The sequence below is a fragment of the Natator depressus genome, chromosome 1 (assembly GCF_965152275.1).
Source record: "Natator depressus isolate rNatDep1 chromosome 1, rNatDep2.hap1, whole genome shotgun sequence".
NCBI classification, from domain to species: Eukaryota; Metazoa; Chordata; order Testudines; family Cheloniidae; genus Natator; species Natator depressus.
The window spans coordinates 209,108,120-209,135,994 of record NC_134234.1 but is presented as its reverse complement, the minus strand read 5'-3'; the positions used below and the strand labels follow the sequence as shown (position 1 = coordinate 209,135,994).

The 27,875-nt window shown below is 47.5% G+C and overlaps 1 protein-coding gene across 9 annotated transcripts in view; it reads left to right on the top strand.

The window, feature by feature from the left end:
• Positions 1-27,467, top strand: part of FAM131B (family with sequence similarity 131 member B) — an 87,321-nt gene extending 59,854 nt beyond the window's left edge. Inside the window, exons 3-8 of one of the 9 annotated variants that reach the window (XM_074934644.1) lie at positions 7,998-8,033; positions 17,264-17,358; positions 18,272-18,450; positions 18,783-18,926; positions 19,427-20,635; positions 21,201-27,467. In XM_074934644.1, coding sequence (XP_074790745.1) covers positions 7,998-8,033; positions 17,264-17,358; positions 18,272-18,450; positions 18,783-18,926; positions 19,427-19,971 — 999 coding nt within the window. In that variant the 3' untranslated portion in view covers positions 19,972-20,635; positions 21,201-27,467. Of the gene's footprint in view, positions 1-7,997; positions 8,034-15,795; positions 16,547-17,263; positions 17,359-18,271; positions 18,478-18,782; positions 18,927-19,426; positions 21,000-21,200 lie in introns of those variants that run through there. The other 8 variants (XM_074934635.1, XM_074934626.1, XM_074934610.1 and 5 more) reach the window with 8 other exon arrangements.
• The last annotated feature ends 408 nt before the right edge of the window (positions 27,468-27,875 follow it).

Genomic DNA, 27,875 nt, shown 5'->3' with positions numbered 1-27,875 from the left:
CCCCATGACCCCAGCCCACACCCCCCCACGAACTCAGCCCTGACTCCAGCACCCTCCACACATACCCAGCTCCCCCACACCCCTTCCCTGACTCCTGCACCCTCCTCACATGCCCCCAGCCCTCTGCCCTGACTCCTGCACCCTCCTCACATGCCCCCAGCCCCCGCACACCCCATGTCCTGACTCTTGCACCCCCCCACATTCCCACCTGCACCCCTCGCACCAAATGGGAGCTGCCCAGGTAAGCAGTCCACCCCCAAACCTCCTGCCCCAACCCTGAGCCCCCTCCCTCATTCTAGCTCCTGGCCAGACCCTACACCCCACCCCCCAGCCTGCTCCTTCACTCCCAGCCCTGTGCTCAGTGCACTCCCACCCTCAGCTCAGTGCAGAGAGAGAGGAAGAGAATGGGCTAGAATCAGGGAGAAGGAAGGTACCCACTCTATGTGGGCAGGGCCAGGATCCCAGACCAGCAGCAGGCTGAGCGGGGTCAGCAGCCAGGACCGTGGCTGGCAGGAGCCGGCGGACGGAACCCCAGACTGGCAGCGGGCTGAGCCACTCAGCACACTGCCAGTCTGGGGTCCTGGCCACCGGCCCCGCTCACCCCGCTGCCGGCCTAGGTGAACAGAACCCCAGGCTGGCAGCGGGCTGAGCAGGCCAGTGGCGTAAGATCAGCATTTTAATTTAATTTTAAATGAAGCTTCTTAAACATTTTGAAAACCTTGCTTACTTTACATACGACAATAGTTTAGTTATATAATATATAGACTTATAGAGAGAGACCTTCTAAAAAAACATTAAAATGTATTACTGGCACACGAAACCTTAAATTAAAGTGAATAAATGAAGACTCGGCACACCACTTCTCAAAGATTTGCCGACCCCTGGTGTAGATGGTAACAGACTTGTCCTTGGCTAAAGTACAAGCACGGGTAAGGGCGACAAGCTCTGCGACTTGGGCTGAGTGTGCTCCCGGAAGGTAGTGGGCCTCAACAGGCTTGTGTTGGGAACAAACAGCATAGCCGGCCACGAGCAGGCCTGCAGAATTTCTGAGGCAGGACCCATCTACATAGAATAATAGATCAGGATTATGAAGTGGGGTATCCTTCAAATCAATTCTAGGAGTGGAGAGTTCTGCTGTCTTGGCTAAACAGTCATGAGGTTCTCCCTCAGCTGCCATGGGAAGTAGGGAAGTGGGGTTAAGAACAGGGCAACGAGTAAGAGTTACATTTGAGGCATTTAAAAGCAGCATTTCATACTTAGTCTGGAGTTAGAGAGGGGTTGGGTTTTGCTTTTTAGAAGTAGGGTGGTCACAGCATGCGGGACAGCAACACATAAGGGGGAACCGAAAACGAGAGTAGCAGAAGCCTCCACAAGGGAAGTGGCTGCAGCTACCGCCCGAAGACAAGGACGGAGTCCAGCTGCTACAGGGTCCAAAGAGGAGCTATAATATGCTACGGGGCATCATTTGTCACCATGAGTTTGAATAAGGACCCCCAAGGCTATTCCCTCCTTCTTATGGCAGTAGAGGGTGAAAAGCTTCTGGTAGTCAGGTAAGCCCAAGGCGGGGGACCTGGTAAGAGCTTCCTTAATCTTAGTAAATGCTTCCTCAGCTTTTGGAGTCCAAGGAAGGGGTTCAGGGACTTTGTCAAGGGTTAATTCTTGCAGGGGCCTAACAATAGCTGTATATCCAAGAATCCACTGTCGGCAATACCCGGCCATACCTAGGAAGCTGCGCATTTGTTTCTTAGTGGTTGGTTTAGGGACCTGGAGGATGGCTTGTATTTGCGCAGAGGACAATCATCTCTCTCCAGCTGAAATATCATGTCCCAAATAGTGGACTTTGGGCAGACAGAGCTGCAGTTTAGACTTGGAGGCTTTATGACCCTTCTCGCTAGAGCTTGCAATAGCGTAAGGGAATCAGTTTTAGAGGCCTCTAAAGACGGCAATGCCAATAGCAGGTCGTCTACATACTGGACTAGAGTGGAACCCATTTTGAATTCAATATCATCCAGATCCCTTTTGAGGATCTGCGAGAACAAGGTGGGCGATTCGGTGTAACCCTGGGGTAACCTGGTCCAAGTGTACTGACACCCTTGGTAGGTGAAAGCAAACAGATATTGACTATCTCTGTGGACAGGGATAGAGAAGAAAGCCGAGCAGAGGTCAACAACTGTGAAATAAACAGCAGAGGGAGGAATATAGGAGAGGATAATAGCAGGGTTTTGGACAACTGGGTAGGTAGGGAGAACAGCAGCATTGACAGCCCGGAGATCCTGGATAAAGCACCAAGTCTGCTTGCCAGGTTTCCTTACAGGTAAAATGGGGGTGTTACATTTACTGACTGTAGGAATAATAACTCCTTGCCAAATTAGGGAGGTAATCACTGGGCGGATTCCCTCTTCGGCCTCCCTTGAAAGAGGGTATTGCTGAACTCTAGGAAGGGGTTTTGTCGGATCTAGGTGAATTTGAACCAGTCGGGCAGTCCTGATTGCACCCTACCTGGTTGGCATGCTCGGCCCACAAACAGGGAGGAACCTTGGCCAGCAATTCCTGTCGCAACAAGGAAGGGCTGGGGTCGGTCTCCTCCTCTGGAGCACCCAATTGCAGGACTGCCAGGACCTCATTTTGACGGGGGTCAGGGACATCCTGTTATACCAATAAAATAAAAACCAGTAGGATCTTATTAAAGAGGAAAAGGCAAAATACCACATTTATTGTGAATACAGAAAGAATCATAGTAAGCAGTTAGTTATAGCTATAACATTCCCTTCAATCTCATATTTATTCACACATTCATTCATACAAACACACACACACAGGTTCTGCACGGTTGTTATCATAGTTACCAGCCTTAGAGTTGCTCATGCCAAGCCACTGGCCAGGTGGCCTGGACATGAGGAGGGAGCAGGGCCTTGTCAGATGCTCATCTGATGCTCCTAGAAGTTGGTTTGCAGAATCAGACCCCAAAGTTCTCACTTTCTAGAGTCCATTTTTATAGGAATTTCTTCCTATGCCAGTCTATGGGAATTGCTTCATCATGCTGTTGCTGAATCAATCAGCGGATAGCACATTGCTGATGGCTCCGTGCTGCTAGACGTTATCTTGTTCTTTGGTTCTCCCATTCTTGAGGCTGTTGGGTGGATTCCAGTCTGCCCTCCGGGGGTCCTCTGGTTATTTCCACTTGACGCCTTCTTCAGCCGACGGACACTGGATTCTTAGGCTGGCACCTCCCTGATCATTCAGTTATTATCCACACCAAGCATCCATCCACAAACATCCTCTATCTCTTTTTTAATCACAATTGTTAATACAACAAAAGGGCGGGGAGTCTCTGGGTGCTGTTTCTGTTGTTACAGAGTATTGCTTTGAGTCTCTCTCTGTGTGAATTGCTTTGAGAACAGACTCTGTCTGAGAATGTACTAACACAATTAGCAGCTTGCAAGTTTCACACATAGAGGGAGAGAAACAGTACCAAAAACCAAGAGACCTCTTAATTAGTAATACCCTGGAATTTAAACTATGGGGAATCAAACTCATTTGTGATTTTAATACAGAACTTCTTTAATATGATCCAACAATCCAAATACACACCATCTGGGGTACAATAAATTATACAATTTAATTTGCACAGCAAGTCTCTTCCCAAAAGGTTTACAGGTGAGCAGGGGCTGAGGAGCAAAGCGTGGTGCTCAGACAGAGGACCGATAGAGACAGTCAGAGGTGAGGAGACGGGATGGGGAATAGGAGTGTTGCTCACTCCTACTGCATTTACTATTTCTGAGGTTACTGGAAGGGAAGGGAAGTCACCCGCGCGGAGGGTGGACCACAAGGCACCTGTATCTAGCAGGCAAGAGGTAGGGCTGCCATTAATTATACAGTTTACATATGGTCCTGTTTGGTTTAAAGGGACAAGCGGAGCAATGATGTTACCCATCTCCTGGCTATCCTAACGGTTTTGAGGGCACAAAGGAACTGTGGAAGAATATTGCAGTGCAAGGGCAGGGTCGATTGGTCAGTTAAAGCGATTGGGACAATTACTTTTCCAAAGGCCCACCTGTCCGCAACAGTAACAGGCATCATTGGTTTGCCCCTGAGTAGGGGGACAGTGGGGATCTCTGTTGGGTTTCCCTCCTCTTCCCCTTAACGGGTGGTTGCTGTGGGGTTTCAGTATATTCTGGATCTGGAGGGTCATTAATTTAGTTTCAATGTCGTCCTTTTTCTTTTCTAACTGACGGTAGTAATGCTGGGCAACTGCTAGAATTTCGTCTGGGTTTTTTCCTTCCCAATCTATGGTACCAATTTTTAATTGGGCTCCCAATCGTGGATTGAGTCCTTGGACAAAAGCGGCCACTATGTCTTGTTTAGCATCTTCTTCTGCATTATTTATGCCAGAATATCTCTTGAAAACCTGCTTAATGCGCTGCATATAATCAGCAGGGTTTTCTCCTTTATTTTGTTTACAAGCACTAATTTTAGTCCAATCTGCCTTTTTGGGCAGATTTTGAGAACTGCATCTAGCAGGTTGTTCCTGTCTGTGTTTAAGTTCCTATTATGGCCTTGGTCATCGCTGGGCCACTGGGCCTCTTGTAGGAGGTGATTTAATGTTTCCCTGGGCAGGACTCCTCTTAGGAGTCAGTTTAAATCTGCCCAGTTAGGGTTGTAACAGCTTATGACTGTTTTTAATTATTCTTGAAATTTGATGGGGTCTTCCCTTATTTTAGGAAATTTTTCAATCAAATTATACAGATCTGTGGGAGACCAAGGGGCGTGTACAGTCACCAGGGTTGCCTGACCCGAATTATCAACACTTGGGCCTAGGAGTTGGTGCAAGGGGAACACTGTTACATGACGGGGAGAGGGGCCCCTGGGATTGTAACTTCTGTTGTCTAGTATTCCTTGCCAGCGGTCCAGATGAACTTTCCGGTAGTTTGTCTTTGTATTGGACCGAGTCTGCTAGGGTAGTGGTTGGTCTCCCTGTGGGATATGAGGGCAACTCAGGGGAAGGGTGTGAAGTAGATGCTGACATTGGTGTTACTGCTTGGAGCAGGGGTCCCTGGATAGTGGAGTCAGCCTCCAGACTGTAGTCTGGTGGAGGTGTGTGGGGTCCACTGCCCTCTCCATTTGTTCTGCCCTGAGTGGACGGACCTGCACTTGCCTGTCTAGGTGATGTGGGGCAGTCAGCTGTCTACATTCTAAGTATAAATCTATAAGATCTGTGAATGGGGCCGAAGGGTTTTTCTGAAGGGGCCTTGAAGGGTAAAGGGGTATTTGCTGGCCAGCCGGGGTTTGGGAAAGAGTTAATTTCTCCTTTGCCTCTTTTAATTGTGTTTTAAGTTTCTCCTGTGAGTCCTTCAGATTCCTCATTTGAGATTCACGGCGCCATTTTTCTGTTTCCCCATACCAATCGAAATATGAATCAAACTGACCTTGTCCGACATTATTGGTAAGAAGTGCGCCTCGGAGGTGCACAATCTTGTCAAGATCGAAACTTCCCTCTAAGGGAAACTGTAATTTCGGATCATCCCTGGTATACCAATTCCATTTCTCTAAAAACTTGCAAGTGAAAGGGCTATAATTTGCGTACATGCCGGTGTGCCTTTTGGCGGGATGGTGATCCTTTTTGACTCACCGGCCCCCATCTGTACCTAGCGAAAGGGGAATCCTCTTGGCTCCTCTGGTCCCCAGTACTTCACCTGGCGAGAGGGGAATCCTTTTTGGATTTCCCGGCCCCCAGTACTTACCTCAAATCACTCATCACACTCACACAGGGAAGGTTTTGTTTAGGGTCTCCACGACTGTCTTACAGCCTGCCTTCAGCAAAGAGCATTGGCTGGCACCACATACTCTGTTGCTACAGGCGAGGTGATCAGACCAGTCAGTGGCTTGTTAAGCCACCTTCTGGGCAGGAGCTAGAGACAGGGGAGGAAAGAGGGTACGGAAACAGACTGTCCAAGGATGGAAGGGATAGGATCACACACTCCTAGACCAAGACAGGCCCCTCGCCGGTCATGCCATGCCATGCAGAGGGAAACTGCCGAGGTCAGGGCATTTATCACGATGCCCGCTAGATGGAGTCACAGGGCTTGCTTTAGAGACACCTGACTTTGCAGGGCGCTCTGGGAGTCTTCCTGTGACTCACATTCACACCGGTCTACCAACCTTCACTTTCACACTGGCACACGGACCCAGGTCTATCCACGACCTACCCAGGTCTATCCACAACCTGCCCAGGTCTATCCACGACCTGCCCAGCCACAACCAGTGGCTCTTCCTGGGGAAACCAAAGCTGGATTGGACTCTAACCCACCACAAGGGCATCAGGCGTGTCTGGCAGCAAAAAGTCCGGATAGAGCGTACAACTCACCCAAGCCCAGAGCCTACGGGCAGTCCTCCACCAGAAACCCAATATAGAGATTTCAAAAGGTCTCTTACCTTTCTGATGGGCCCGGGGTCTGGTGGCAAACAGCTCACGGTCCTCCGGCTCTCGGGTGTCGCTGTCTATCCGAATCACGGCACCAAGATTGTAGTGGAAAAATTAACCACACATTGTGCTTGAATCAGAACCAAGCCTGAGACCCGCTTTATTTAAGTATGCGCATACAGAGAGAGTCAGCCGGAGCTGCTCTGCCGTGAACAGAAAATACAGGAGCTTATATAGCTGAAAACCACAATCTGTTAAGCACATTTCCTTCAACAGCATTTTCCTTATTTGGCATATAGTGCAAGCTTAACGGTAGCTTTGCCTTATTTGGAATATAGCAAAACAAGTTTTACCTGTTATTGACAGGTGCTTCCTTTGTGGTTAACGGTCTTTTCTAACTTCTAGCGGTTGTGGTTACATTTTTAAGCTGAGCTGTTGCTATCTGCCTCTTAATAGAATTTTCCTCACCCTCTTCTTATGCTTTAAACACACAGTTAGCTTGACCAAAGTTTTAGGCCTATTAGTTTAGGCCTATTAGATTTTTCTTCCACACAAAGAGCATTTTAGTCTCTTGTTACGTTTTTTAGGGGGTATTCACGGTTAAATCTCTGCTGTTAAATTATTGGGCAGTATCTCCTGTGCTGATTCATTTCATGCTTTGAATGATGCAGCTTCTGTAATTTAACACATATGAGTTTTCTGTTTTGTAATGTCCAGTGCATGCAATCACAAGACCTTTCACATTAAACAAAAAAGATCACGGATCTTTTTATTCAATAGCCATGCCATGTTAATTTACAAAGCACATACAATTTTACACATTACAAAATAACAATATATAAGAATTGCATCTTGATTCAGCATTTCTTCAACTGTGGAGTGTAACTCCCAGAAGCTCCTGTTTTAGGGAGTTGTGCCATGAACAGGAGATAAGTAACTCAAGGAGATCCTCAATGAACTAGCACTATAGTGGCAGAAGGGGACACTTGGAACTGGTTTGCAGAAGGAAGATTGGTTTTCTGTGGATGCATTTAACCACTTCAGGAGTGAATGGTTTTGTACCCTGTTATAGAACCATTTTCGTCTGAAATATTCCAGTTTTCTAGCTCCCCTTTGAGTGAGTCCAAGGGCCGTGCAGCTCCCACAGAGGGTTATGCACTTGTTACTGCCCTGAAATAAGGACCTGACAAATTCATCCTCTTTGAAAATATCTGACATTGCCAGTGCACAATGTTCAGAGAAGGAAGGCAGTGTGAATGCAGGGGATTCCTATCAGAGGGTTATATATTGTCTGTCTCTCTCTCTTTTTCCCTCTGTGTTTCTTTGTATATTTCCACTCCCTTATGTCATAAACCATGGCCGCATACATACAGACACCACAGTGATCAGGAGGGAATGAAACAGGGACCTTCAGAACCAAAAGCACAAGCCCATACCACCTGAGCTAAAGGAGTAACTCCTTTATCTGTGAGTAAGTAGCAGGCTGTTATAATCATTAGGACCAGCCACTAGAGAAATACATGGTCCCACACTCTACACCCATGTGTTACATTAACATGTTCTCTTTCTTCCATAGCAAACCCGGACAGATTTCTCCTGGGATGGTATTAATGTGAGTATAAACCCTGAAGCCCTCCTCCTTTAATGAGAGACAGCAAAGGAGCATTTGCACAGCTGATGAGGATGTTCAAGTTTTCACCGAGTGGCACCCCAGGATTAACAGAATATGTCTAACTCTGTCACTATGAATAGTGAACACAATTATGGAGATATCTCTGGGGGCCTGGAGTGCCACTGAAATTCTGGGCATCATTATGGGGTGTCTGGCTGTTGATAGACCTTGCAGTAATATTTTGGGGAGTATCTGTATGCTGGTGGATTTGGGTTGTCTCCAGGTCCTCTGGTGTTTTGCTAGTGGAGATAACTGTGGGCTCTGTAGGTGCCATTGGATCTTGATCTGTCTCTAGCCATCTTTGGGTGCCTATGTGTGGTCTCTGAGGCTTCTAGATTATTCTGGGTGCTTTCCTGGGGTTTCTGGGTATGGCTGGATTATTGAGGTATATTTGTAGCTTATCTGGCTATTAATACTCTTGATCAGGGCATAATATCACCTTCAGAGGTTAGGAAGAAATGTATCCTTACAGGACAGCATTATACAATGAGGTTTCGGGTTTTATGCTTCTCTCTGGAGTATCCAGCACTGACCACTGTTGTCAACAGGGAGGGAAAAAAACAACAGGCAAAGGCATAGATTAAAAACAAAGCTTTTTCCATACACCGTAAGGAAAAGAGAAAAGATACAAGCCATTGCTCCCACTTCTCCCCCTTTTGCAGGTCATATTTAACCTGCAATGACCATATTTGTGTTTGTTTTCTCTGCTCGCTAGTGCAATATCAGTGCAGGGGAAAGTTTCCTGGTGCTGAAGCCATTTGTACTGGTTCCCCCAAAAGTATTTCTAGCACTGGCAGCTCATGAGATGTGGGCTCATGTCATGTGATTATTGGGACTGCTCAGAAATGGAGTAACCCACACCCTAAAGGTGCAAGTAGTGCGGTAGGGTTGCCAGCTTTCTAATGGCACAAAACTAAACACTCTTGCCCTGTCCCCTACCCTGCCCCTTCCCCAAGGCTCCGCCCCTTCTCCAAGTCCCCACCCCCACTCACTCCATTCCCCCCTCCCTCTGTTGCTCGCTTTCCCCCACTACCACTCACTTTCACTGGGCTGGGGCAGAGGGTTGGGGTGCAGGAGGGGGTGATGGCTCCAGCTGAGGGTGCAGATGATGGGCTTGGGGTGCAGGAGGGGGTTCTGGGCTGGAGCCGAGGGGTTTTGAGTGCGGAAGTGGGCTCAGGGCTGGGGTAGGGGGATGGGGTACAAGAGGGGGTGCGGGCTCCAGGAGGGAGTTTGCATGCAGGAATGGGCTCAGGGCTGGGACAGGGGTTTGGGGTGTGGGAGGAGGCGTGGGGTGTGGGCTCTGGGAGGGGGCTCAGGGCTGGGGTTGGGATGCAGGCTCTGGGAGGGAGTTAGGGTACGGGACAGGGTTCCAACCTGAGGGAGAGGGAGGGAGTTTGGGGTGTGGGAGGGGGTTCTGACCTGGGGCAGAGGGTTCAGTGTGTGGGCTCCAGCCGGGCAGCGGCGCAGGGGGGCTAAGGCAGGGATGCCTGCCCTGGCTCTGCGCTGCTCCCGTAAGCAGCCGGCATGTCCAGCCCAGCTCCTTGGTACAGGGGCAGCCAGGTACCTCCATGCCAGCAGGCACCACCCCCGCAGATCCCTTTGGTTGCAGTTTCTGGCCAATGGGAGATGCGGAGGTGGCGCTCAGGGCAGGGACAGTGCACAGAGCTTCCCTGATTGCCCCTGCACCTAGGGGCCACAGGTTCATGCCGGCCGCTTCCCGGAGCCGCACAGAGCCAGAGCAGGCAGGGAGCCTGCCAGGGTCATCCTTAAGATTTATGGTGTCCTATGCAGTATTATTAAACTGGTGCCCCTATGCCCGACGGCAGCCCGGGCTCACACATGTATTTTAGATAAGGGTGGTCTTTTGAAGGATTTATTTAAAAAACTATATGTCTGAAGATCCAAGCATTTAAAGCTAAAGATGAATACTCAGATTGTGCACCTAAAAATCTATGCAAGGATTTTTTAGAGATGTGATTTTATAATCTTCAGCAACACACTAATGAAATATTTTTAAAGCAAATTTTAAACAGTAATGCACAGGTGTTTTTGTAGTAAACTCAGAAACTGACAGTATATACCTGGAGGTTGGCAAATGCCTGTTAAATGGCTTCATTACCACTTGAGTGACTCTTTAACAGTTTCAGTGTTGTGCTAATAGGTCTGGCAGGCTGGAAGGCTTTTTCGCTTTTAAGTACTAGACTCACCAGGCTGCAGCAGCCAGCTGTGGTGCGAACCTGCAGGAAGGGTCAGAACAGGGATAGGAAGAGGCGGAAGGGTGGACACTAAGACCTAGCGATGCCCCAAATTTTCGAATGCCCTTTGCAGCCACATATGCTGCTATTGCCTAAGGACAGCCCTGGAGCCTGCCTTAGCCCCGTTGCACCACCGACCAGACTTTTAATGGCCCAGTCAGTGGTGGTGACCGGAGCTGCCAAAGTCCCTTTTCGACGGGGCGTTCCAATCGAAAACTGGATGCCTGGCAACCCTAGTGCCAGGTATACTGCGACTCCAAGGCAAGCACTATAAGTGCTTCAGCAACTAGGCCTTGTAGGCTTAACCCTGATGGGTCCCACTAACCGCTCAGACACATGGCTAAGGGAAAAGATATTTTCCTAGGGCTGGCAGGAAGGGGAAAGATTACAGATACCCTAGGTACAGAGGATTAAATAGTTACAGTTCAAAGGGAGCAACAGTGGTTCCTGTTTTGGTCCACGGGGCAGTCCAATAGAGAGTCAGGACTCTTCAGGCCTAGTGCCTAGGATGTCCTCTCCAGCCCAGTCTCTATTCACGCAAATAGGAGTTTGCATGGTTCCAGGACAGGCTCAGTTAGTGTCTCACTGGGGCCCCTCTGTACTGGCTCCCTGTCCAGCCGCTGCTGCTCCACCATAAACTCTGCACAGCCCTGCACCCAGCTGTGATGCCAGGCAGTCACAGCCCAATCCACAAACAGCTCTGCAACTGTTCCTGCCTCTAGCTTCTCTCCAGCTCCACGCTGCCGCCATGTGGCCACTGCTTCCACTCCCCTTCCCACAACCTCTACTCCTCGTCAACTGATCCCAGACACTTCCTGGTTCAGGGCCTTTCCCCATACGTAGCCACTAGCCAGGGGAAAGGGAATGTACAATGTGGAGAGAGCTGATGGGAGTTGTAGTTTCCTGCTTTGCAGATCCATCACATAATTTTATTCTCTACTCTTCACAAGTCTGTTCATACTTATATGATTGTCCACAGTTGGGTTTGGGGTTTTTTTATGCAAAAGACAGTACATGTTTTCTTGTTGGTCAGCTGAAATAAATTGATACCCAAGGGGAAAAATATACAAGTGAAGCCAGGTACTAGATATAGGTTTTGCAACAACTGTCAGGGGATAAGGAACACACTGTCTCTCTCTCTCTCTCTCTCTCTCTCTCTCTCTCTCATGCACACACACATGCACGCACATACCTTGAATCCCTACACTGGCTTCCACACTTTTTATCAACACCCTACACAACTCTACTCTGGCCTAAATCTTTGACCTTAGGGACCTCAGGAGGTCATCTAGTCCAACCCCCTGCTCAAAGCAGGTCCAATCCTCAACTAAATCATCCCAGCCAGGGCTTTGTAAAGCCTGACCTTAAAAACCTCAAAGGAAGAAGATTCCACCACCTCCCTAGGTAACGCATTCCAGTGCTTCACCACCCTCCTAGTGAAAACGTTTTTCCTAATATCCAATCTAAACCTCCCCCACTGCAACTTGAGACCATTACTCCTCGTTCTGTCATCTGCCACCACTGAGAACAGTCTAGATCCATCCTCTCTGGAAACCCCTTTCAGGTAGTTGAAAGCAGCTATCAAATCCCCCCTCATTCTTCTCTTCCGCAGACTAAACAAGCCCAGTTCCCACAGCCTAACCTCATAAGTCATGTGTTCCAGTCCCCTAATCATTTCTGTTGCCCTCCGCTGGACGCTTTCCAATTTTTTCACATCCTTCTTGTAGTGTGGGGCCCAAAACTGGACACAGTACTCCAGATGAGGCCTCACCAATGTCGAATAGAGGGGAACAATCACGTACCTCGATCTGCTGGCAATGCCCCTACATATACAGCCCAAAATGCCATTGGCCTTCTTGGCAACAAAGGCACACTGTTGACTCATATCCAGCTTCTAGTCCACTGTAACCCCTAGGTCCTTTTCTGCAGAACTGATGCCGAGCCATTCGGTCCCTCGTCTGTAGCAGTGCATGGGATTCTTCCATCCTAAGTGCAGGACTCTGCACTTGTCCTTGTTGAACCTCATCAGATTTCTTTTGGCCCAGTCCTCCAATTTGTCTAGGTCCCTCTGTATCCTATCCCTACCCTCCAGCATATCTACCTCTCCTCCCAGTTTAGTGTCATCTGAAAACTCGATGAGGGTGCAATCCACGCCATCCTCCAGATCATTAATGAAGATATTGAACAAAACCGGCCCCAGGACTGACCCTTGGGGCATTCCTCTTGATACCAGCTGCCAACTAGACATGGAGCCGTTGATCACTACCCGTTGAGCCCGACGATCTAGCCAGCTTTCTATCCACCTTATAGTCCATTCATCCAGCCCATACTTCTTTAACTTCCTGGCGAGAATACTGTGGGAGACTGTGTCAAAAGCTTTGCTAAAGTCAAGGAATAACACGTCCACTGCTTTCCCCTCATCCACAGAGCCAAGTTATCTCGTCATAGAAGGCAATTAGATTAGTCAGGCATGACTTGCCCTTGGTGGATCCATGCTGACTGTTCCTGATCACTTTCCTCTCCTCTAAGTGCTTCAGAATTGATTCCTTGAGGACCTGCTCCATGATTTTTCCAGGGACTGAGGTGAGGCTGACTGGCCTGTAGTTCCCCAGATCCTCCTTCTTCCCTTTTTTAAAGATGGGCACTAAATTAGCCTTTTTCCAGTCGTCCGGGACCTCCCCCGATCGCCATGAGTTTTCAAAGATAATGGACAATGGCCTTGAGTCTTATCACATTGCCCTCTATTCCACCAGTGACAATCAGCCTTGAAATCATATTCCCCTCCTTTGTCCACTTCCATCTTTGCCCTTTTCCACTCCACCCCTATGTGTGAAATGCTTTCCTTGACCTTATCCCTGTTCTTCAGGCCACCTCCTCTGCACATTCGGGTCCTTAATGAAGACTCATCTCTACCACAAGCCCCAGAAGAACTGTACCAACAATAACTCTGTGTGTCTCACCATGTACAGTACGTGGAGCTGGTCTCCAGGGGATAAATACATGTATCAGATGGCTCGCATTTTTTTGTGCTTCCCTATCTTTCAGCCCTCATTGTGCCCACTCCCTTGGGACTCCTTCCAGCACTCTGTACTCACTCAATCACCATTTTCCAAAATCAACCAGGCACAGAGCTGTTTCCTTCCTACACATATGAATTTCTCCCCATAACTGCACCTGCCTGAGATCCAGGATAGATGAGACTCAATCCCATGCCACTGACAGATTTACATTTCAAATCTCATGTCACTGCTAAGCTAGAAATAGGAACTTCGTATCACTTGAAAGGGAATTCCCAGCTTCCAGTGAACAAGTAGGACTGGTAGTGCCTGAATTATCAGATCTTAAAATCATTATTTGTTCATATATCAAAATGCTATTTAATAAAGACGTTATTTGGGGTTTCCATGGCTTCATCTGAGCCCTGTACAGTAGGTAACCCGGGCGACTGGATACAAGGATAGAAATATACTAATTAGAGTCCCAATAAAATTTTGTAAAAATTCTTTAAAATGTTCCTAAAATAGTATTCCTGTAAAATCTGTGGCATGTACAGAATCTATGGTGGTGTGGTGGAGGAAAAAGGTTTTTTTGGCACTTGGATGATTTGTGGCTTTGTCACTAGTGAGTAATGGAACCATCCCAAATTCCTGCTGATAAAATCCTTGCACTAAACAATACCTGCATGCGTTCCCTGTGTATACAATTATTTACACTCCAAGGATCATTGTTTCAAAAATTCCTGTTGACCACTTTCTTGAGCGGTTATCCAATATTTGGGGCCTTGCTGGATTATTTCTGTGAGAAGGAGAAATTGATGATACAGTCAGGTATTTCTTTGGTGCAAACCTGTTTATTTACAAAGAATGTACAAAGTCCTGTTTCCCTGATTGTAATAGAAACAAACAGCAACAGGCAGTTTCCTTGCTCACAGTTCCAAAGCCTGCCTTTTCAGCCAATCCTGTGTCCCAAGGAGCTCTGTCCCTCTGCTTCCTTTCATGGCCATGCTCATAACTGCTCTCTGGCTTTCTTGTTGCTTTCTGCCTTTGACACATGCAGACACATACAGAACTCCAACTAATCAGTGGCCCAGATCAATCTCCAGGGAAATCCCTTGGCCATATTGCTTAGCTTCTGACTGGCCTTGCATGTGGCTTAGTGCCCTGGACGGTGGCTTCCACTGTCTCCAGAAATCTTATTCCATAAAGGCACTTAATTGCTTCTTCCATTTAGCCTGAATGAAGGGTAGCTGGCACACTCATCAGCCTTAGCAAGTTCTGTGATTGCCCCTAGATCAAACAATTGCTTGATAGCAGCTATTAACACCTTCCAGCAAAACAGTGCCATTAATTTTGAGTGCCTTCATTTTTGGGTGGCCAGCTTGAAACACTCTGGGCCTGATTATTAGATGTATTAGAAATGGAAACAAAAGGGCAACAAAAAATATCAGGGATATGGAACAGATTCCATATGAGAAGGGATTAAAAAAACTGGAACTTTTCAACTTGGAGAAGAGATGATAAAATCACGAATGCTGTGGAGAAAGTGTATAAGGAAGTGTTATTTACCCCTTCACATAACACAAGAACAAGGGATCACCCAATGAAATTAATAGGCATCAGGCTTAAGACAAACAAAAAGGAAGTACTTCTTCACACAACGCACAGTCAACCTGTGGAACTCGTTGCCAGGGGATGTTGTGAAGGCAAAAACTATAACTCTAAGCCTCTGACTGTCAAATGCTGGAAGTGGACGACAGATGGATCACTTGATGATTGTCCTGTTCTGTTAATTCCCTCTGAAACATATGGCATCAGCCACTGTCAGAGCCAGGATACTGTGCTAGATGGACCAGTAATCTGACCCAGTATCATTCTTATGCTCTTATGATTTTCAGAAGGGCTGTTCACTTATATCTTCACCTGTAATTGTTGGGAGTGGGAGCAGTGGTTGCTCAGCTCCTGTGAAAATCAGCCCATAGGTGCCCATAGGTGCCTAATTTTATAAGCAACCCCAAAGTCTGATGATTTTGGCTGGGATATATGAGGGAACCTGATGGATTTAGCTGGAGAAACTAGCTCTTGTGGAGGAGCATGTGGAGTTCAAAACCCTGTCATTCTCAAGGAAGAAGGGGACGAATGCACTCCTAGGAGAAACAAACACCAATTAACCCCTCTCTCATGTGGTGGTTTAGTGTCCCCCTCTCTCTAGACTTGAGGCTGAGTATAGAGAGGGGAATGGCTGGGAGTTACAAGGATGAGGCCATTATTATTGTTTGTTTGTGTATTTTTTTTGTAGCTGTGAATGGACAGAATAAAGAGCGAATCATCGCTGACACATGCTTCTTCATTTTGTTTTTTTCATTACAGATTATTTAAAATGTGAGAGAAAACAATGGCCAAAAGCATATTCTTCCCCTGTTATTACTTCTTCTTGCCTCCTGCCCTGTTGTGCTGTCACCTCCTGTAACGACGCGGCCTCTGGCGGGACACAACTGAGAGTATCAATTCAGGACAAATTACTTAGAGCAGGGCAGTCACAGCCCCAGGCTGGTGGTTCTCCATATCTAAGGCACACCAAACCAGCCAAACAGAGAGGACTTCGGTATCACCCCACTGGCTAACCCTAAGTCATATAAGCAATTCTCTTCGACATTCCAGTTTCCCAGTATCACCACCAATGCCATTCGTTATGGGGACGAATGGTTATGAAAACCAACGCCCCAGTAAAAGAAAAAAGATTCTCCCGATCCCAAAGGACTAAGCCCCAGACCCAGGTCAATATACAAGTCAGATCTTACCCACAAATCATGCTGTTGCCAATCCTTTAGAATCTAAAATCTAAAGGTTTATCCATAAGAAGAAAGAAATATAGATGAGAGCTAAAATTGGTTAAATGGAATCAATTACATACAATAATGGCAAAGTTCTTGGTTCAGGCTTGTAGCAGTGATGGAATAAACTGCAGGCTCAAATCAAGTCTCTGGAGTACATCCACATCTGGGATGGGTCATTCAGTCCTTTGTTCAGAGCTTCAGTTTCAAGCACAGTTCCTCCAGAGGTCAGAAGCAGGATTGAAGACAAAATGGAGATGATGATGATGCCTTTTATAGTCCTTTTGCCATGTGACTTGTGCTTTCTTTGTTCCAACCACAAGCCACCCAGCACATGGCATGGAAAAACCTTAGAGTTCTGTCCATAGGTATGTCCCTGCATGCCTTGCTGAGTTACAAGGTGTATCTGCTTTCTCTCAATGGGTCAGTTGTATACCTGATGGTCCTTAATGGGCCATCAAGCAAGCTAGGCAGTGCTGACACCAAATTGTCTGGGGTGTCACCCAGAATCATAGCACAAGTTTGAAATACAGACAGTATAGAGCCAATATTTATAACTTGAAATACAAAAATGATACATGCATACAGATAGCAAAATCATAACCTTTTAATGGACACCTTATGTGACCTCCTTTGTACAAGATTTGGTGCCACTATAGGACCTTGGTTGCAACAATGGTCTATACGGTCACAGTTCATGTCAATAACATCACACCTCCTCACCCTCAACCCCCTACTCCTTGCACCCCAAACCAGCAGTCACCATAAAGAAAAACTCACCACAGTCATCAAAAGAGAGATGGAGGGAGGGCAACATCCCCACAGAGAGGGGCCTCCCCCTCAACCCTGCTCTTACCTCATGCAGCCCTGCAAAGGGAGTCATGCAGATTCTTTGTCGCAAATTATATTGCATCCCCTTTTCCCCTTCTCTTTGTATTCCTTCTCTTGTCATTTTCTTCTGCTTCCCATCCTTCCCGAACTCTTCAACTGATCTCTCATTTCCATCCCCTTCTTCTCCTTCTCTTGTTTTCTTTTTCCTTCATCTTTCCCTCTCTTTCACACCTTCATGCTCTCTCTCTTTTCAGCTTTCCATGGAAGACACAACCTCCATTCTCCCCAAGCTGAAGCGGAACTCCAATGCTTATGGAATCGGGGCTCTGGCTAAGTCGTCTTTCTCTGGTGAGAACCTCAAACCTGGGTTTATTTGCCACTGCTCCTCTCCCTTTGACCTGGGGCCTCTCCCCATTGTTTTGGGTTTATTTGCCACTGCTCCTCTCCCTTTGACCTTGGGCCTCTCCCCATTTGTTCAGGTTGAACAGAGAGTGGGGAGACACCTGGGTTTGTGGGGCAGCAGCAGGGTTTCCCTGGTGTCTTCCCACTCTCTGTTCAACCTGAGACTTCTCCTTACCATTGCCCCGTAACCAGAGGCCTCTTCTACTTGCTGCTCTCCTAACTGCTGCCCCCTAATCTGAGGCCTCTCCTCACTGTTATTCTTATTGCTGCCCCTTAATCCTTGTCCTCTCCTCACTGCTCTGCCCAACTAAAGACCTCTCTAATCCACAACTGCTTAGCCTCAAGCCTATCCCAGTTGTTGCCTCCTAAAACTTCAAGTTTGTCTCATACCCCTCAGGCTCTTCTCACTGTGCCCCCAGGCTCAGACCTCTTCAACTACTTTCCTTCAAGACTGCCCTGGGAGGAGACCCTTTTTCAGTCTCCTAGTTCATCCAGTTCTGGGATTTTCCCCTTGTACCCACTGTTCCCCTAACACTGAACTCTGTGCTGGGCAAAAAAAAGAATTCTTTCTCCAGGGTCTTTCACTTCTGGGTTTCTCCTCCTTTCCTTACTGCACCCATAATGGGACCCTATCCATGAAATGATGGCAAACCATATCAGGGAGGGGTATACAGAGCAATTACAACTCCTGGAGTTGCTTAATAGGCCTTTTGAGCCCCACAGCAAGGGAGGGAGGGGGCACCATCTAAGGGAAGGAGTCCAGGGGACGATGGGGGGAGCCCCTTTCCAGGGAAGGGTGAATAGAGTGACAAACAGCCGTGGAGCTGTGTAATAGCCCCTCCTTGTTTTCTGATGTCTGGCCCCTTAGGGATATCCCGCAGCATGAAGGATCACGTCACAAAGCCAACGGCTATGGGACAGGGTCGTGTAGCTCACATGATTGAGTGGCAAGGCTGGGGCAAAGGTAACAGCCAGCAACAACAGCACACACATGAGGCGGTGCGCAAGGATGCTGATGCCTACTCAGACCTGAGCGACGGTGAGAAGGAGGCCCGATTCCTTGCAGGTAGTCCTGACTTCCCCCACACCAGGGATCTGGGGTGTCTGAGAGCAGAGAGAGAGAAAGGGGAGCCTGAGAGATCCAGAGAAGGAAATTGCTGGGGAATGCACACAGATCGGGTGGGGAGGTGCAGCTCAGATGGGGGCAGGAGGGACTCACTGGGGGATATGCGGGGGGGGGGCAGGTCAGAGCAGGGGATATCATTGAGACAGGAATAGGAAGGATCAGTGTTTCAGGGGTGTCAGTGAGGTGGGGGTACATGGGGAGCTCCTCATGTCTCCACTGCCTCTCCCTGTCTCTCTCTGGTGTAGGGGTGATGGAGCAGTTCGCCATCTCTGAGGCCACTCTCATGGCCTGGTCCTCCATGGATGGTGAGGATGTGAGTGTCAACTCCAACCAGGAGAACCCAGCAGGCAACTACAGTGAGAACTACCAGGAGCTGATGGAGAACCAGGGTGAGCCCTACCCCCCTTCCCGCTGGTCCTGGGACGTCCCTGCCCTCCCCCATCCTTGCTGCCAGGCTCCTTTCCATCCCTACTAGTTTCTTTATCCTCTGAGGGAGTCACTGTTACCCTTTCTCTTGAACTGAGATCTGGCAGAGAGAGGAATATTCCCCACTCGTGGAGCTCCCTGTAGAGTCAGGGCCCAGCAGATAAGCTCCAGACCCCATTCTCCTAGGCCTCTGGGCACAGCAGGGGAGGCCAGCATCTGCTGGAATCAATCACCTGTATACCCAGGTTCTGCAGATCTGTCTGTCTGCCATTCCAATGGCTCCCATCTTGCCCTCCCTCTCTTTTCCTGACCTCCCTGACACCTCTCTCTTATCTCCACTGCCCCCCTCTGTCTCTCCCTGTTTCTGTTGCTCTGTCTCACTCTCTTTCTCATTCTCTCTCTCCAATTCCTCCCTTTGCACTCTTTTTTTTCCCCTTTTACTCTCCCCCTTCTCTTTCTGCAGATCACATGGCCCAGACACAGTATGACAGCTGGCCCCACTCCTATGTTTCTCAGGGCATGTATTGCCTGGGCTCCTCTGATGCTTGGGAGACCAGTGACCAATCCCTCATTGCTTCCCCGGCTACTGGCTCCTACCTAGGCCAGAACTTTGAGGAGACCCAGTCCAACCTGCAGGAGAGCACATTGATTCAGAGTAGCCTCATCCAGCAGCATCAGATGCAGCAGCAGCAACCACAGGCCCTGCTCCAGAACCCAGGGCTCGTTGACATGTGGCCCCCTCAGACTGCTGCAGGGGATGGTGGAGGGGCTGAATCCAGCACATACATGGGGGTGCACACAGAGGAGGAAGGGAACCCACTACTGGAGAAGGCCCCGCTGCTAAACAAGAAGACCTCTCCAGAGGAGGACGATGCTGTATGCCGGGACCTGGAGTCACTGTCACCTCGGGAGGAGCTGGAACATGCCGCACTCAGCCGCAAGGTCTCAGATGTCACCTCATCTGGGGTGCAATCCTTTGATGAGGAGGAGGGGGAAGCAAACAATTGATGCTGCCAGTGAGGAATCTTTCACCATTACCAAATGGGAGAGGGGAGGGGGGAATGAAATGACAGGAAAACCTCTCCCCAGGTTCCCAGGCGGACACACGTTTCATTCAGACGTTTAATTTTTAACAAAAGGGAAGTAAAGGACTGGAGGTGTTTGACAGGGGCGGAGCCCTCCTTGCCCACCATCGTGGACTGATCCCCTGGCCCCACTGCTCTGGACAGCACGCTGCGGGCTCAGGGAACTCTGGACTTTAAATCTTTTTGATACAAGGGTTTGGCTCTGGATTCAGACTGCTCAGATGCTGGGATGTGGCTCCAAGATACAAACAGTGGCTTGATACAAGGATGTGGCTGTATGGATAGGATCTATCTTGGCAGAATGGATGTTGTTTTGGGGCTACAATCTGCTTTGATCCATGGGATATGTGAATACATAGTCTGTTTTGAACAGGGCACAAGACTGTGCGGATATAGGTTGCACTGATACAGGGATTGTGGCTGATATACAGGGTAAGGCTGTATGGATATAGCCACTGCACTAATAGGATGGATGAGCTATATGGATAAATACTGTACAGTTCTTTGATACGAGAACCAAGGCTCTGTGGATACAGACTGTACTGTGGTATGGATGGTGTGGCTCTGTGGATTCGGGATGTGCTCTGGTAAGGATGGCATACCTCTGTGGACAAGGGTTGTGCTCTAGTACGGATGGTGTGGCTCTGTGGACATGGGCTGTGCTCTAGTACGGATGGTGAGGCTCTATGGTACAGGATGTGTTCTGGTATGGATGGTGTGGCTCTGTGGACACGGGCTGTGCTCTATACGGATGGTGAGGCTCTGTGGATACAGGTGTGTGCTGGTATGGATGGTGTGGCTCTGTGGACACAGGCTGTGCTCTGGTACGGATGGTGAGGCTCTGTGGATACAGACCTCAACCCATACAGCAACAGCTGTGCTTCGGTCTCTTTGAAACATTTTTCTTTTGCTCCCGCTGACATGTCTGTCTGCCTGGGACCTGCAGGAGAACAGGGCAGGGGGTGGGGGGTGGGGGGAGAGCGGGCATGGGGATATTTCCAGGTGGTGTTGGGCACTAGATGCACGGGGAGGGGGTCACCTGCCATTTTCTACTATATAGACATTGTAACATAAAGCTGACTTTCCAGGAGGATTTGGGAGTTTGTCCACCTCTGTGCTGCTGCCTGAATCCTTCCCTCTTTTCCTCTGCAGGGAGGCCAGGAACAGCAGGAACAAACAGTATCACCATTTTCCAGTTTATATTGGATTTTTGTTGCTGTTTCTTTTTCTACAGGTTTATATTGCCGAGTACTGGTTCTAAACACAGTGGTTAACAAAGGGAATGGCCTGTGGGCTGGCCACCACTGACCATAACTGCCATACCATTCTCAGTATCCCCGATCCCTCTGTGGTGCCAAATGTGGATGGAGGAAAGGGGGTGGGAGGGAAACTTTTCTCTCCCTCCTGTTCATTTCTCTTTCCTGCTTTACATTTTCTGTTTTTTCTTGACAATGTAAATATTCCTTGGCACTGTTTTCTTTTTTCTCATTCCTCCCATCTCTCTTTCAGGGGTGGGGAAGGCTGGGTTTTGGGGGATTTTCCCCATTTGTACGGGTTCTATATTTTTGTTAACAAAGTTTATGATTCATGGACTGATGGGGTTTTGATTCCATGCAATTCCCCTTCTTGTTGCTGCAGACATACTAAAGGAGAAGGGACTTTAAATAGGTATTTAACCAATTGTTTCCCCTCTGCTCTTGCTAGGGAATAAACAGGAGACAAAAATTGTGTGGGGGCAATCATTGTTCAGATAGCAGAACATGACCACCAGGGGATGGTAGAAGTGTTGGGTTTTCACTGAAATGTGGGCAACGTGTGAGCAATTGCATCCCTCCAACAAAGAAATCCCACCAAAGAGTGAGTTAAGGGTGGGGGACTGGATAAATGAACCAAGCTGGAGATTGCCCTCTTTCTGCACTACCCCGGAGGCATCTCTTCCCCACTTGCTCCAAGCCAGAGCCACTCTTTTCAACTGCAATACAGACGTTTGTCTCCTCTCTGTCTTCTCCTCCCTGATGGTAGAATTGATATTGCTGCTTGCAGGATGGGAGAGTGAGGCATGTTCCTCTCCTGATCCAGGTTTGGAACCCAACCCATGTAGCAGGGAAGGAGTACGTATCAGGAGAGGAGAATGTGGCAGGAATATTATCCAGGAGGCTAGGAGCTGAGACAGCCACAGGAAAACAGAAGTGGATCATGTCCAGGAGTCAAGAGGAGGGTGAATTAGACATGGAGATGGTATTTCCGCCCACACACCTTTCCTACCGGCAATTGGGATTATAGGGAACTCCACAGAGAACTTCTGAATCTCTCTGGCAAAGCTCCATTTCAAGAGGATCTGTCTTCCCGCTCCACTGCACCTCTAATGGAAACGCCACTGGGAGGAGTGTTTGGGAGGATTATGTGAGGCTGACGCTTGGGGGTGGATATGAGACAAAAGCATTTGTTACCACCTCTTTGTCCCCATTTCTTTGGAGCTTCCCTGTCTTTCCCAGGGGAGGTTGCTCCTTTCCTGGGTGATGAGGTTTCAATATCTACTTAAATATGTTTACACGTTCTGGTACCAACCTCCCAAGGTTGAGAAGGTTGGCTAAAGCACCTCCCAAAATCCTGGGAGGACTCATTATCCTCAGTTTATCTGAACTGCTTTGGTTTGGCTGCGACATGGATTGGGGAAGTCTCACTAGCAAGAACAGAGAAACTGGGAAAGTGCATGGGCAGGAAAACTGAAGGTGTGTTTCTTTGGGGTGTTTCTTTCGGGGGGAAGGTTCGATAAGCCTGCTTCTTATTTTTTCCCAACCATTCTGCCTCCAAGGTCCTAGCCAGGACCAACCGATGTTTACAGTAATTATATTTCAGTGTATCTTCAAATGTATCCTGCTCCCACCTTGTCATTCACAGGACCAGGACAAGGGGGTCATCTTGGTTAGGTCTATTTTTTTAAATGCAGACAAGTTGTGCATTTGGTAAGATGTGTGACAAATGTATGAGGTGCATTTTCTCCATAGGAGAGAAGTGACAGAGGGACACACATTACATGGAAAACAAAGACTAAAAAAGAAAAAGAAAATAAATATACCTTATGAAAATCCCACAGAATGTAATAGCAAGTGAAAACCTTCCCACAGAGTTTTCTGACCTCTGGAGAATTATACTTCTGCTACAGAATTCTATAGCACAGTTTCAAAAAGCTTATAGATGGGATCTCATTGTCTATTAAATCCTACAGGTGTTTAAAGTAATTTCTACAGAAACGTATTATTTTCACGTTATTAAATTCTATAAGATTTTTCATAAAGATCTTGCTTTTTTGCAAATAAAGATCTTACCTTTTTAAAAAACAACAACACTTTCCCCTGGTGTCCCCACCATCCAAGAACACATATGCCTTTCTCGTTGCCAGGAACCTGACTGGACACAGCATTCCCATGGCCTCCAACTATTGCCTAAGTGAGGCCCAAATGGACAATATTAATAACAAACTGATAGGTCACTTTGAGTCTCTTGCAAAATGTGATTCTACCTTAAAAAGTGACTGTATAAAAATGGGCTTTCCTTATGCAACAGGCCTGCACCCTGCCTGTATCCAGAATCAGATCTTCTCACGTTGCTAAGGTTTTCAGAAGTGACACATGGTTCTGGATTCATCAGTTTTTGGGGGCCCAATTTCAGATGCTTTAAGGCTCCCTGATTTTCGGCACTTTCTGAAAATCAGGTCTACTGAAAGTATCCAAAAACAGAGGAATGCAAAGTTACTAGTCCCTTTTGAAAATCTTGGCCCTAGATTTTGACTTGCTTTTTATTCAAATTATCTCTGCAGAGCCAGCCTAGCTCAGAAAGAGGGTAATGGAACCTATTCCTTCTTGTGCAGCATCTGCAGAATTGTTTACTATGTTCTAATTAGTCACACCTGTGCAAACCTCCTGAAGGCCATGGGGTTGCCACAGGTGTCATTGGGGGCACAATTTGAATTGCAGATCCTTTATTCTAGGGGATGATCTGGAAAGAGTCCAACTTGACTCTCAGAGCCCAGGCTGAGTTTGCAGGGCTGATAGAAACAAATATCTTTTTATTTGTCAAGTAAGTTTGATCTGGAGTCGTCACTTGTGAACAGAGCTGCACTCATGAAATATTTCTGAAATTGCTTGAAGCTGTGTAGCTAGAGGGCTCCCTGCCTTTGTTGGCTTTCCACCGTAAAGCCATTAAGTCTTTAGCAGGAGTCATGACTTCTGTTCTTTGCTGAACAGAGAAGTGTTTCTTTAAATATGGGTGACTCTAGTAGTTGAATCAACTCTCAGACAGACAGAGCTCTTTCTCACTCCTGTGCCCTCTACTGTCACCATCTGTCCAGTTCACATTACTGTTGTTAAACCTAAAAGTTGTTCGCGGGTTTGGAGTCTTTACCTCTAGGGCACCAGTTCCAGTGCCTGGCTCAGGGGAATCATGAAGTGAGATATAGGGTCTTTCATCTCTAAAGCACAATTTTCAATTTGGCTTCAGGTTGGGGGAACTGGCTGGGTGAATGAGACAAGGGGAAGGGGCCATTCATCTGTAGGGCATCAGTTCTGATACATCCTTAGGTCTGGGGAAATGGCTCAGGGAGTTAAGGAAGGGCCACAGATCTTATCACTCCTAGGTGACTGGTTCCAATCTGTTCCTACTTTGTAGTGACTGACAGTCATTCCCATCTGGCAGCTCTTCAGTTTCCATGTGAACTGACAGATCTCAGGCAGTGGCTAGTCACCCTTGCCAATTCCACCCCTTTTCTTTGACTACGCTGGGACTTCAGAGCAGACAGGGAAAGGTAAGCACCACTGATAAGTCCTGTCCTGTGATTGTAGGGCAGGGGCAAGTCTGTGAGAAGGACTGGGGACTGTGGTGGGCTCCTGGGGTGAGACAGCTTCTGCAGCCAGGGAACATGCCTGTTTTCATGCCAGTTCCAAGGTGACTTGAGAGTTGGAATGGCCCTGAGATTTATAGACTGGCCACATGTGTGGCTAAAGCCTGGACCATCCTTACTGTGTCCAGCAAATGGAAATTGTCTATGGAGCCGGCAGGACAGCCAGGGGAAAGGAAACTATTTTCTAAATCTGAAAAGGTGTGTGTGTTGGGGGGAGGGGTTAATCACAGAATAAGAAAGAGATTCTTCCAATCTGGTGTAGCTCAAGTGCTGTTACAGAGCTTGGTACTGAATAAATAGGCTTGGCAGAATTAGATTTTTAATATATAATTTTGATGGATAATATCAATATTATTTTTAAGCATTTTTTCTACTTTTATCTATTTCAGTTTTCACAGTTGCATGAAATTATGGGTGGGTCAGACAATGATTATTTCATGACAGATGTTGAGATTCAAAAAGTTATATAGCTTTATAAGTGTTAAAACACAAATTGTCAACATGTCATGTCAAAATATACAAAGTAAATATCTTTAGATCAAACTCAAAGTTCTCAAGCAGCATTTTTCTTACCTTGCCTAGCTGTACATTTCATTTATTGTCAATGGAAATATTTTTTCATTAGTTTTTGTGTGTGTGTACAGTGAAATCAGCGTTTACTCACCATTACCAATAAAAATCTAATCCTTCCAAGCCTATGCATAGGCCATCTAGCTTGCCCCTCTGGAAGACAAGGAGGAAGAGGGCAATTTCTCCACACTCGAGAAGTTACCTACTTCTTTCTTTGTCTCCCCTGAACAGCCAGAATATCTATCTCACACTAGCTGGTATGAGGGAAAATTTCTCCATCTCACCCCACTTTGGATTTTCCTCATTTTCAGACATTTCTAAACAATGGGAAATGTCATTTTAAACTGCTGTTACCAGAAGAGCCTTCCAAATACAGCAATCACCAGTGATCTGCAATCAGCATATTTAATGCTGTCTTGCGAGAAGTGGAGGGGAATTAACATTCTCTGTTTAGCTGGAGCACAGAAGAGGTAGTCTGACAGGGATGTGCTGTGCCTTAACTCAGGGAAGGGAAGGATAAACAGAGCAATATGCAGAATATGGATTTGGTGTGCACCCATTAGATAGCACAGCAGAGGCAGTGCCAGTTATGAATGGAGCCAGATGGGGCCCTCTTTCATATCACAGTCGCTCCCCAGGTGAGATGGATAGGGCTGGATCTGTAGGAGAGTGATAGACATCTGTGCCAGATCAGTATCTTTCTGTCTCTCTCCCCAGCACAGTGTTTCTCACTATGCAGAATGTCTGGCCCCTTGCTGGAGATCACAGGCCCCTGCCAGCACAGACAGCTCTCTAGGTTTGTTGGGAAGTGATACAGACCACATGGTCACTGTGTTACCAGCACAGATATGGCAGGATCTGCATTGGAGCATAGGGACCATCTGAGTCTTTGTTATATATCTGGCTCTTCCTAGCACAGACAGTGCAAGATATGTACAGCTGTGTGTGATGTGTACCAGTTAGACCTTTCTTGGACATTTTTGTCCTTCCCTTGTATGGATATGAACAGGTCTGTACAAGAGTAATATGGACCAGCTGGGGTTGTGTATTGTATTTCCCCAGCACAGACAGATCTGGATTCGAATGTAATCATGATGATTACAATGATTCAGAAGCAATGTAACCAGGCCAGGCCCCGGTTTTGGACAATATTTCCACCCAGACAATAGGATTTCTCCTGGAAATGTAGGGACTGACAGGTTATCTGTTCAGTCATGAATGTTGCTCCCCAGGGCAGTCAACAAGGAACCTGCCTGTTCTAGAATGATGGTAAGGTCTCCTGGTTAAGCTAAGTGGTACTCTTAAGAAGGGAGAGTTGCTATCTTATCACTGGGTGGGTGGGAATTCAGCCTCCATTTCCACCTTGCACTGAGTCAATGCTCAGTGTCTTCAGAAATCTAGTCTTGGTTCTGCTCCTCCCAAGAGTACAACTAGTGTCCATCCTGTCAGGCAAAGTTCTTCTCCACCCAGGAGAAAAGTCATGCATTGACAGTTAATTCCAGGATAACACAGCCATCCAGTCCAGGTTCACCTGAACCCCAGAGCCCTTTGCAGGAGGGATAGAAAACCAGTAGAAGCATTTTCCCTTGTTGCCCTGCTCCCTTTCTAGAGGTCATAAATCCCATTCAGGTTCTTGACCTAGATGCTGTGCCCAGTCCATTCCAGGCAAGCACAGGCATCCACTCCACCTCCATCCACTGTTCCTGTGTGGTGCACAGATGAGCAGTGTGAAAAGCAGAAACAGCTTTGCAGATGTATTTTGTTTGTTGATTTCTGTTTATCTTCTCTGGTTTTGTGGGTGTCTTGCATGATTGGGGTAGTCACCAATGGGTCCCCGGGATCCTCCAAACTACAGAATGAGCCTCAAAAATCATTTTACAATGAGCAGGACTTTTTTAAAAAGCTCTTTTTGGGGTTGAGTGGGTAAGGGCTGGGGAGTGGGAGGTACAGTGATCTCTGGGTGGTATGGGTGGGTGTCTATGGGTGGGTGGGAGAATGGGGAGTGGAGTCTTGAAGCACGTTTAAAAGCAACCAAAGGTTTGGGGCTTAAGATTTTGTATTCTCAACATATGAAACTGCTATTGCATAAGGGGACAGGACAAGGAGGGGTTGTAGCAGGGCAATGTAAAGACCCTCTTCCCCACCTGTGTGTGATTTTGTGTGGGACTGAATAGAGATTCTTTTCATCCCTCAAGGATGCATTTTGTGGAGGGCCATGGCTCTTCATGGGGAAAGAAAGAGCAGGAAGAGAAGGGGGTCTGTCATTGAAACCCTCCTACCCCTGCCACCCCCAAATAAACAAAAACAAAACTGATTTGCCTTTGGTCTTCCCGGTCCAAAACTTCTTTGCCTGAAAT